Source organism: Lygodium microphyllum, chromosome 3 (assembly GCF_053477565.2).
Source record: "Lygodium microphyllum isolate KBCC chromosome 3, Lygodium_microphyllum_v1.1.10, whole genome shotgun sequence".
In the NCBI taxonomy this organism is placed as follows: domain Eukaryota; kingdom Viridiplantae; phylum Streptophyta; class Polypodiopsida; order Schizaeales; family Lygodiaceae; genus Lygodium; species Lygodium microphyllum.
Window position 1 is genome coordinate 55,609,268 of NC_141137.1, and position 12,582 is coordinate 55,621,849.

A 12,582-nucleotide genomic window follows, 5' to 3' on the forward strand; every position below is an offset into this window, starting at 1 on the left:
TGGAGGCGTAGCAGGCAGGGTGGCATAGCAGGAGGCAGCAAGGAGTGGCAGGCAGCAATGTCCATTGCTTTCAGAGGCTTTCGTGTGAAGAAGACCAGCACTGTTTCTGTATCGAACTCAAGCACATTAGAGCAAACCTTGGCTGCATCCAAGACCACCTTCTTAGAAGGTCCATCAACTTTCTCTTTCATCTTCTTCCTAATTGATTCTGCGAGTATTTCAGATAGTAGTTGTGGGTTAGCTTCATGCTTGAGCTTGTTTTCTTCTTCTGTACTGACAGAGATCTCCTTCATTGCTTGCACTTCTGCCAGAGGTACTGTTGACGCAGCACTCTCACCATCCACTTCTTCCTTGCTCTGCTTTCATTTGTGTGATCCAACAATGACACCTTTGCTCCCAACTAGCTCTCCTTTGTCACCCACACTACCTCCCTCCATGTCCTCATCCTGTTGAAGACCTGTACAGAACCATTCAGGCCAGGTCCCATGCAGAAAGATATATTTAAGTGCATTGAAATCTATTTGCTAACCACGATCTGACTCTCCTATCTTAGTGGGTGAATTTTCAAGTTGATACTTGTATAGGCAGTCTTGCATGTCATATATGGTGAAATTGCTTAAGTTGTGTCAATGGATGGCATGATTATGATCTTGGCGCAAGACTTTGTTTCCTCATCTCTGAAGTGCAAGAAACAACTTGAGATTGCGCCAATTGCAATGATGTATATACGTTCAGGAAAACATTTCTGAATTTTTAAAAATGGACAAGGAATTACGACTCAGCAAAACTCCATTTAATTTAACTAATAGTACATGAGAAAGAATAATGTCTTAAGAACCATTGTGTTTATTTGTAACATGTTATAACAAATTTTCTGTATACCTGAAAGAACTCCCTCAACATCCAACAATTAAAATATCTTTTCAGAAGCTATCTTCTGAGGTCTAAATGATACAAGCAGCTCAATCTATTTTACAGAATATATAAAACTGACATGTGAGGATCTTGGATAGCAGTACAACATGTGCAAGTAAGTCAACCTGTCAACACCAGAGTGTCTTTGCAAAATCATTGCAACTTATCATAAATAACATCAGGGTTCCTGATATGTGGATTCAGCTTCATCAAGTCTTTCCACTTGTTGCCACTACCATGTACTTGTGCTGATATGCTCCATAGGGAATCAGCTTGCTTCGCCTTTACAGATGACTTGGATTTCACAAATGCATGACCATGGGAGCTCTTTGACATGCCATTGGCAATCAGCCAGCGTGAACCAGTTTGAAGCTGTCTCTGACTTCCCCATGCTGGCTTCTTGTTGTCTTGAGATGCCTTGAGGCCAGCCATATGCACTCCCATGATTTTAAAGAGTGGTGCTGATTGGCTTGCAGTGTCTTCTCCCTTGCTGAGTCCTTTGGCTGAATCTCCCCCTCCCCCTGCAGGTTTTGAAGGTGTTAGCCCACGCTCTGCCTGTACAAATGCAATCATTGGAAGACCGACAGCCTCGTAGCTCCTCAAAGGGTCTCTTAGCTGCACGCGCATGGCTATTGTCAATGCATTCCCCATACATCCCCACCGGACTTTCCTACTTGCGGGACTATCATTATGTAAAACAAGATCCTGCTGGACTGCATGGTGAGCAGCCAATATTGCTTTGTTACTTTCTGTTTCATCATACATCCCTGAATCCAAAAGCAGCCATTCATCTAAGCTAATGGCCATATCCATCAGCCCTTTTACACCCCCTGCAGTTTCAGCAGGAACTTTGGCTCCTTTCAGCAAATGCACACCTGTTACACCTTTTAAAGTTCCAACCTTACTGTCACTCAATATACCACCCTCACTTCCAATTGAAAAGGCATTCAACGCATATGGGGCTTCCTCTTCCGTCAGATGTGATTGTATCTTCAAGCCATCAATCGCTAATGCTTCAATCTGTAACATTGCTGTAGGAGCCAGGTCTTCAAGCGACACTAGTTCATCACCAATGTCACTATCTTGTTTCTGAGTATTCATGCTACTCTCCTTTGCTCTGATCCATGCATACCCCTGCAACTTACGCCTGCCATCAAGAAAGTTACTCCAGATTATACATATGAGCATTCATACGCCAGTAGAAACATCATGGTTACTAATAATTTTTCTAGATCAGCATTAGTACTCAGTTGAAACATCATTATCACTACTAAAACATTATGATTATATATATAAGTTTTCATACACAGCTGAAACATTATTATCAGTACTGATACATTCATCAACTAAAAAGCCCCATCGATGCAGCAGTAAAACAAGCTTTCATCCTCAGACCCAACAAACCCATCAAGTACTTGACTCACACAACAGATAAAATATGTAATAAGAAATGGCAAACTATAATATTTGAAGGCTTAACGTTTTTGGGATGAAGGACATCCAAAAATTACTGAATAACTTTCGAAACCTCAGGCCTGCCACATGTGACTGTAATAGGCATATGATCACCACATGTGACTGTAATAGGCATATGATCACCAAAGGTACATCCAGCTTTGAGCGAGAAAGCCTCCATGTCAAATGACTAACTAATTCAACTCTAGTACTGTCCTGGGAGGTCTATGATCATGAAAGTCTAGAGGCTGGGGAAGTACAAAAGCACACAGAATGACTATGATTTATGAAGCTATGAACTTTTAAACAGTTAAGGAGGCCCCAACTTACACAGCACTAACAACTTCTACTTTTTGATCCCTGAGATAACTGCTTAATGGCCATTATGAAGGTCCAAACTTCCCTCCGTAATCTACCCCTGACACATTCTGCCAAGGCTCTAGCTCACTTTGTGACTCTAATGCCACAAGCCCTGTCTATGCACCACCGATGTCCAGCTACGACCAGGCAGTCAGATTACCAGGCTGATAAAATTGTGAGTCATGGCAAATTCTCATGTGGTGGATGCCGACTCATAGCCACAGGACAGGTCAGACATGACAGTAGGTCAGGCAGAGACACTGCCTACAAAGCGCACTTCCAGCCAGTGTAAAACACATTGCATCCAGGCTTTTGTATTACAAATTATGTGATTGTACTCAACCCTTAGCACTTTCAGATCCCAGATTCTAGACTCCAGATTTTCAAGTTCAATGTCGCTGTGCATTGTATCTCCATTTCTTGGATGTTTTGATATATCCAACTCTCAGGGAACCCACTTGGTACTTGAACATTACTTCCGGATTCAGAATATCTTTTTGTTTTTCCACCTTCTGTAAAATTGATACCCTATTTTCTCTCACGCTCAGCTAGTGTTACATCTGAAAGTATCAGAGCCAAAGATCCCAAAGCCCTAGATTTCCTTTTCCTCTATGTTTCCATTGATATTGAAGCTATGGTGCTAAGGATGGGGGAGCAGTTGGCTGCCTAACAACAAAGATGAACAAGCAGGCAATTCATACCTCGGCCAATATAGCCTTTCTCAATGCCAAGCCATCCAAGTTGGCAGCTTTCTCCTCCATCGACCTCCTTCAGTCTCCTTGGAAGTAATTTTAAAGAAGCCAACCTCCATGGAGGAGGTTGAGAGACCTCTCTCTTTCCTAGACCATTATCTTTTCTTCTATTCCACTTGATTTCCCATCCCTTCACAAACAACGGCTGCCAAAAAATCCTTTTTCCAATGGGTGGACCTTTTCTTGCTTTTGGCAGTGCCCACCTTCCTTGTACAGAACCCCTGGTGGACCTTCAGGCTTCTGCCGCCATAGGCAGTATGCCTATTCCACCTCTCAGAATCCCTAGTTCACATGTTCCTGCATCACGTCCTATGAGGGATGTAAGAGCAACAGAATGTATTGAAGATCTTGAGATCCTCTCCTTTCTCCAGTGCAATTGATGGTGAACCTGTCGGAATGTGAGTCTGCAAGATAAGCTCTATGCATTACAGCATTGAATCATCACATGATATGCAGACTTAGGGAGTGTGACTTGCAGGGATTATATTTTGACTTTCATCTCTTCCAGCATTTGGAGAGCATGCCTTTGACATAGAACAGCTTTCGCCAAAATGTCAATCAATAGGTGCTTATTTACTGCCTCCAACTCAACAAGCTTCTTCTACATGTCCCTTCTCTACAACCGAGCTGAAAACATGGTTTTTTGCTTCATACATGGCTCAAACCAGAACATTCTGGAATGGTCCCAGACCTCCTTTGGAATTAAAAGATTCCTGAAACAGCACAACCAGGTAAACCCAAAAATGGGCTCCCCTTCACCTCCAACCCTGCTCACAGAACAGAGTTAGATCCCCAGTTTCTAATTGCATCTCTTACACTTCAGATGTCATTCCACCTCTACCTCAATCTCTTCCTCCATTCCAAGTTCTCAATCTTCAACCTTGTCCTTTCCATCTCACTTGGCCCAAAGCTTGTATTTTCCATATCCTTCACCTTAACACTTCCAACTTCCATTCTCCTCCACCCTCAATATAATGTGCTTGCTATAAGTCATTCTAAGGCAAGAATTGAGATCCTTAGTGAGTAAATTATCCGTGCTGATATGAGTCAGTATATCTTTCTGCTGGCAGCTTTATTTTCCTGAATATTATGCATTGTAAGTTCAAACCGATATGACCTTGCAGTAGCATAAAATGTGCAATTGTCTTGCATTTTCAGAGCAGAGAACAACAAACAAGAGAACATATTAGAATGCATTGGACCAGGTGTCCATAAAAGTAAGAATGACTCTTTGAAAAAAGGAATATAAACCATCCCAATGGAGCATACCTATTCCTAGAAGATTTGCTGGCTGCTAGACCCTCCATAGAAATCTGCTCTAAGGACATGCCAGTAAGATCTACAAAAGGCATGGCTGTCATGGCTTGAAGAGCCATGTTCTCTATTCCCATTGATGCCATATTTCGCAGAATGTCTACAGTGCCTGCACCCATTTCAGCAGGCAGTACAACTGGCTTAGAAACATGCAGCAAGAGTCTCCCACCACCTTTACTTGCTTGAAAATGCACAGGACTCATGGATCTCAAGATGCCTCCATCTTTTACAGGAATCACAGAACTTAGGCCCTTCCCAAGTGGTAGAGGTTCCTGCTGCTTGTTGATATGCTTTGATGTTGAAGTCATAAATATCTTTTTATTAAGGCCCCATTCCGGTTCTGTCTCAGTAGTTTCTGAGAGTTTTGAACTAGTTTTCTTTAGGGCAGTAGAGCCAGTACTCCCACCTGACACAGGTTTCAATACATTCAGAGATGTCTCGTCCAGTGAAAGTTCTGGAACCTGTGGAAGGTTCACATCAACACCAAATTCTGTATCCAACAAACCCTCCTGTTCAAATTGTTTCAACAACTGAGCTCGAGGCGAATCAGGTTCACTGTCAGAATTTTGACCTAGAAGCTTGTCCTCTGATTCCAGCAAGTGCAGAAACTCTCCAGCAACAAGATCAGCTTCATGATCTAGATTCTCAGGAACAGCTTTTTGTTTTGAATCCTGTTCTACTTCTTTAGCAAGTTTAGTGACATTATTTTCATCTTGACTTCTTCCAAATTCTGAAAAGCCTTCAAAAATGTCTTTGTGAGCCTGTTCCTTTGCACTTGTTCCTTCTAGAAGAGAATCTAAAGTTTTCAACACCATCTGATAGGTTACAACCTCCTTCTTTTCAACCTCCTTTGAACTTCCATCATGGACATCAAAGTCATGCTTCCCTTTTTCTTCCATTTCTTCACTTTTCTGCAATGGTTGAAGCTGTGATTTGTTTATAACCTTTCCATCATCCACATTAGTATCTAATAGTTGCTCAACTGGCCGATCCTTTGCAGAGCTGTTCACTGACTCGTCAATCTCTACTCCTCGATCAACAACAGTAAACTCCTCATTTTCAAAAGTATTGTCACCATCTTCATCGACTGATGCATCATAGTCTTTTGTAACTGCATCTCCAATAGATTTTTCTTGAGCAATAGTCATGCTATCATGCTGAAAAAGCCTTTGTGATTTGGGGTCTATTTCAGAAAGACCATTTGACACAGGAGCGGCTGGATAGCCAGGCTGGGATTGGCTTGTTGTAAGATGATGCACATCTGACTGTTGCTCTCTTACCTCATGGCTGGTTTCATGAGGTACAGGCTCATCCAAATTGAAATGCTCCATTGCAAAATCTTCACCACCAGGCTCTGAGACACTGGGTGAATAGTCAAGTGGCCTGGCAGTCCTGGTTCGTGGTGTTCCATGTGCTGAATTCGGAAGACTGTATGATGTCTGCATTGATGAACGACGTGGAGGGGAGCTACGAAACTTTGAACTGACTAAACTTGCAGATTCCTTGTCAAGAACTTCATAGTTGAATGTTATCATGAGTTTTCCTCCCTTGGCCTTTCCTGAAAGCTCTAGAGTAGTATCCCAACTACTTCCTCTATCTAATTCACCTTTTCTCTCATCCATCGAATCAGGAAGCAGTCGGCTGAGATCAAGTTGGTGCTTTCCAAGGTCCAATTCTTCAACATCTGTAGCAACAACAGAGACAATAAAGGCTTTGGACATAAACTTAATTGTGTTGGATGGACCTTTGCTGCCATATAGAGTGCACTTCATAAATAGGGTCTCATCAAACTCTGCAACACCTTGGAACACACGGCTTGGCATTGTTTGAACTGCACCATCCTTTGTCTCTTCCTTTCTAATATGTACACATAAGCGAAGCCCATTCACTGCTGGTGGAAGCCCCTTGATCACATGAACATATGCAGAAAACAGACAATGAAAACGCTGCCTGCCAATATGGGATAGTGCTCGCAGAGGTTTCCAGTTCCATATGCTTTTCTTCTTCTCTCCAGTGGAGCTGTCCACCTTAGAAGTTATCTCGGCAGCATCATCAGGCCAGTCTGGGTCATCTGATGTGAAAGAGCTGTGGTGCTTTACTCTCTGAGGCTGAGGGGAGAGAAACCGAGAACGAATTTCGGTTTTTGCCTCTGATACAGGGAGTGGCTGAGATGAAAGCGTGGATGAAGGGAAACGAGGGCGCAAGGTTGGAGTGGAAGCCCTCTGGTCCACAGAGGCAGCAAGGCCTGGGAGGGGAATGGCAGAAGCATCCTTACTCGGCTCATATGAAGAAAAGCGTCTGGCAGGTATGGATTCTCTGCGGGACACGACGGTCTGTTTCTTGGAAGATGGGGTGGTGGCGTCCTTAGTTTGAGACTGAACTTGAGGGTAGAACTGACTTTGCTGAAGAGGGAAACCCTTCTTTTGTGACTGGTATAGTGCTTGGCTTAATGCCTCCAGCTCCTCTATGAGCTGCCCTCCTTCCTGGCTGCTTGCACGCCTCGAGACGGGTACTCTTTGGGGTGAGCTTGCCATCTCTCGATGTTGCTCTGTGACTCACAAGCTCTTGCAATCTGAGCTTCTCAGCTCACAACCCCCCAATCATGATATGTTCCTTTGTGACACACAAGCTCTTGCTATCTGGGCTTCTCAGCTCGCAAGCCCCCGATCATGACAGGCATAAACGAAGCCTGTGCAACCGAATACTGACTCACATAGGTGCTTAATCACATATGGATGAGAAAATTGAAATCCCACAAAGTCAAATACTGACTTAGATAGGTTTTTAATCACATGTGGAGGAGAAAATTGAAATCTTAGCATGCCATGCTCATCTATATAATTGAGATTAGATGGTCAGTCGGTCGTGCTCATCTTCCATCAATCCGATTTAAGCTGAATTGTTAAGAGTTCCATCAATCCGACGATCATCAATAACCACTGCATCCGTCCCTGATTCTTCTGCACTTCTGCGCATAGGAAATACGCCCCGTTCAACAAAGCTAACTCGATGTTGCACGAATGAGGGCAACAAATTGCAGCCTTTCATTTATAGCTGGGGTCGGGGAAGAGGCCACCTGTTTCAATGATTGATCATCTATTAAAAGGCAATGGGTAGTATTCGTTATGCTGAATTTCTCGATGAAGTCTCAAACTAGCGAATGCGAGAGGCATGTGGAGCGATGGACGTGTCAAATGAGTTGCATCAAAGCCTCACAAAACGGGAAGATGTGCAGGCTATGGCGATTGGAGTTCCCGCAGCAGTAGCAGCAGCAGCAGCAGCAGAAGAGCTTAATTGAGAAAGAGAGGCCGAGAAGATAAAAAGGGGTTATTGCCCCGAACGCCCAAATTTGGAGGGCGCCCCCAAATTTGCAGAGTCCCAGGTCATTCCTAAATTTGGGGCACATATACATTTTGGGGGTTTTTTGGCTGACATGGCAGCCTCGTGTCCACCACCGCTGTTTTTAACTCTTATCTCTTTCCTCCTGAGGCACTTTTTGCAGGGGAACTTCTCGTATTGGGCTCTTCACACGCCCTGGCCCCTTTTGTCTCTTTGCTCCATCAGTCTTATCCTCTACACCCCACTTTAGAGCTTATCTCCAACCCAATCCCACAACCCTTTCCCACAATGATCAATGCACAGTCGATAATGCAAAACCAAGGCTTAATGTCATGTGAATTGCAAACTTGCTAAAGCCACCGCTAAGCTACCACAAACAAGAGAGTTTTAGACAAATTCCCACAGTGTGAATCGCAATGACGTCATGAGCTTCTTCTCAGAATGCAACACACACTTAGCTCGATGTAGGAGGGGGCCAGAAACCCCCCACCCCAACTACGCCAAGCTAGGTGTGTGCTTCCTCTTGAGAAGAAGCTTATGATGTTGAACACTATCATGAAAAAAAAAAGGGAAAAGATTCCCCTTCCCACATGGGAAAATGTCAAAAACTTCTTGTGAAAGGAGGCTTTATATTTTGGTAAAGCTTGAACCTCACTCACTGATGCAAATGAGTATGATGCCCACTGTCCAGAGTACATGTCAACATGCTCAAGTGTAAATTTAATGGTTAGGGTTTCACACAGGATCCTAGAGATCCAAGCCCCCTCCTAAATAATAAATCTCATGCCATGTGGGGTGATGACAAGCATAAAGGATGTAGGCAAATTGATTTGGTATGAGAGCTCCTAATTGGTGATAAGGTCTTGCAATGGTAAATATATGGAGGTATTATGCTGATATAATGTTGACACATTTGTCATTGGTGGTTTTGCATTCATATTGTATTTACTCATATGTCATATAGACGTACCCAATGACAATAGCAAGAGCATATATGTTCTTACCTAATTGAAAGGCCACTAATCAAAGATGTTTTAGCTACACATCATTTGAATAACTCGTCATGATAGTAGGCATGAAGCTAAGTTCAAGCAAAGAAGTTTGTTTCAAGCAACTTCACAAGAGTTTGAATTGGGAAGCACCCTTTTGGACATGTTATACATTTAGCCTCAAGTACCATTAGAGCAGTGCAATTAAGGCCTCAACTATTGGAGGGGACAACTCATAAGTATGTGCATCAACTTTCATCTTTCAAGTAGAGAGTAATGGCACTCTAAGCATATCTGATTATTTCTCCAACTTAGGATCATGTATGCCAACCTCAATGTTTCCCCTTTCTTGGTAATTACTAAGTAATGGCACTTTAGGCATATCTAATTATTTCTCCAACTTAGGATCATGTATGCCAACCTCAATGTTTCCCTTTTCTTGGTAATTATTAAGTGATAAGGCTCATGTGCTCATTGGAGCAAAGAAAGCCTATTTCAAGTCATTACGTAATGTTTGACAACTATCGTGATAATATATTGCCCCTTATAGGATGTCCAACAAAGAATACCTATTGTAATAACATAGAAAAGATAAGATAGTGAGGGATTGAATTGTCAAAAATGGATTGGGATATTCTAGTTCGAAGTAAGACGACCCAAGTGCTCATCAGAGCAAATAGAGCCCACTTCAAGTAATTACACATTGTTTTACAATTGTGATAATAGATTGCCCCTCTTAAAATCTTTAATAAAGGATGATCAAACTACTCTATGGACTCAACAAATAAAGCATCAATGATTGGAAAAGCACTAATAGAAATCAAGTCATAATTTGCATGGAAGTGCACTTTTGGGTGAGAATGTCACACATTGGATAACTTGACATGTGTTAGCACATTGTCATATGCCACAAGTGTTGTTGAGGTAGGAAGAAAATGCCATAGCCTATGTCATGACACATCGACACTTAGCCACCACAAGATTAGGTTCTACCATGGCACTTCATAGGCATCTTGAGTCCCAAAAATTGAAGCCTCCTTTACAAAATTTCAATTTTTACATGATAAATGTTGAGGAATTCCATTATACAATGTATTGCTCTAATTATGTTCCCATATCTCATTATAGCTCAAAATACTAAACCTTTGCTTTGGGATGGTCGTACTTGAATGTTATTTAATTGATTAGGAGCAATGACTACAATTTTGCATTCTACACAAAATGCTAAAGGAAATGGTTTCATATAGAACACAATTTTGCATTTATTCCTTCTAAGTGAATGGAAGTCTCATTAGAACCCTTAAACCTCTTTGAAGTTCAAAAGATTATATATTGTGATTTTTGTTGCAAATACTAAAGAATGAGGTTCCATTATTTAACCACAACATAGTGCACATAAAGGGATGTATAATGTGCATTGAGTGGTGAAAGTGGTGGCCAAGGGGCTTAAGAGCATGATTTTTAATATTGACATGTTTATTTCAATTCATTCATCGACATTTCTGGGAGATAACAGCTTATGGAGATGTAACATGATCCTATTGAATTCAATCTAAATTAACTTGACACAATGTAAGGCATTAAACTTAATGTTAGTGATCTACTATGCCAACAACTAAGAGACTCCAAGTAAAAGAGTACTAAATGAGACATAACACTAAACTTCCATTTGTGGTGCATTAACCTCTCATGGAAAATTGAGCAACTTTGTATGTTGGCCTTTTCATCATGCTCATTTGAAATGCACACATCATCACTTCTCCAATTTCTACTAAGATCAATGGCTCATGAACATCTTCTAAGGATATTATTGAGTGGAAAGCCTATCATTAAGTTTTATGAATGTTTTAGGTGTTTAAAGCATAGTGATATTGGCTCTAGAATTGTTTGATGCTAGCACTTTTCCAATGTGTAGCTTCTTTTTAGTTAAGAATGAACATAAACATGGGACTCTATTACATCTTCACTAAGTTGTGACGCTTGTCTTTGTTGGCATGCTTTGAAAGGGTTCTCGAAGAAAAAGTGATTGAGAGGACATGTTTCTCACTTCAACATCATATCTTGTCCCTACATAAATAGGGTACACTATTTATAAGTTTTCTATCTTTGAAGAACTCACTAACAACCAATCCTCTCTCTCTCTCTCTCTCTCTCTCTCTCTCTCTCTCTCTCTCTCTCTCTCTCTCTCTCTCTCTCTCTCTCTCTCTCTCTCTCTCTCTCTCTCTCTCTCTCTCTCTCTCTCTGTGGACAATGAGAACTTTTTAGATATTTCATGCCTTGTTCCAACACTCTTATAACATGAGAAAACAAGCTAGTCTATTATCACAAATTTTCATTTGATGCACTTCAAGCCAAAAGAGGTCAAACTTACTATAATAGATAGAACCACCTACTCCCATGTTTATAGAAGTTGTGTGGTGATTGTGGGGTTTTGATGATTGAAGTCACAGATTTGTCCACTAGACACCACCTAGTGACATAGAAGTTTGAGATTATACTTGTCACAAAGAACACTTGTGTGGGGAAAATTTTTTACTTAAGGAAGTTGAGAAATTAGGCAAAGAGTTTCTGACCCACACATCTTCAATCATTTTATTGTTCTACAAATTGGCACATTGTCAAGGGGGGTATGTGCCAAGCCGCAAACCACCGGAGTTCAAAAGAATAGACTCTTAAGATGGAAGGAAGAATCAAGAGAATGAAAAAAAACTTTGTATATTACTCTACAAAGGATTTTGTACACTATAAATACCCTCTTGAATTACAAACACTCTTTTAATAGAAGCAAAAAACCTTGTATCAAATCCTTGAGTACAACCGTCTTGTTCTAAGTTTTTCTACAACTTGATTTTGCTCTAACTTGTACATACAAGCCTAGAATATGGTCATCATGGTACTCAAATCAACCAAGACAATCATGATCTCCTATAAGCCAATGTGGGCAAAATTTTTGAAAATCATCTTTTCCTAGCCAAAAATGCCACTTTTGGTAAAATGCACTACTTTTTTGTATTTTTAGGCCTAGACACCCTATAACCCTCAAGATAACTCCTTGCTTTTGTTTTTATATATCCAAAATTGTCATTAAATTAATAGAACTCAATAATAGATATTCATACTATTTTGGAGAGTAGTTTTGAAGCTAGAAAATCTGTTAAGATTATGAGTAAGTGTCCCACAAGCATATATCTAGAATGTTTATATGGATGTGTTTTTTTTGTTTTTCCTTCATTGAATGTGTAACCACATGACAACGTAATCTGTTTAATTTCATGAAACATTGAGATATACTTTACTTTAATCAACTATATTTAAAGCATTGGGAAATGAGAAGCGGTCGTCATAATAAAATCATGAAGCCTTAAGTAATTATTCTACTAACTCAAATGTTGGAGGAAAAGCATTGATTATCAAGTCCATCTAGCAACAAAGACCACAAGCATCGAGCCAAAAGACCT

General features: G+C 41.0%; 1 protein-coding gene across 1 annotated transcript; it reads right to left on the bottom strand.

The window, feature by feature from the left end:
- Positions 1 to 823: 823 nt before the first annotated feature.
- LOC148038361 (protein PLASTID MOVEMENT IMPAIRED 1-RELATED 1-like) lies at positions 824 to 8,149 on the bottom strand. The gene is made up of 2 exons (XM_087671053.1): positions 4,752 to 8,149; positions 824 to 2,062 (listed from the first exon to the last, which is right to left on the bottom strand). Exons 1-2 carry the CDS (start codon positions 7,328 to 7,330, stop codon positions 1,069 to 1,071), a joined length of 3,573 nt encoding a protein of 1,190 aa, XP_087527179.1. The 5' UTR covers positions 7,331 to 8,149; the 3' UTR covers positions 824 to 1,068.
- Between the last annotated feature and the right edge of the window lie 4,433 nt (positions 8,150 to 12,582).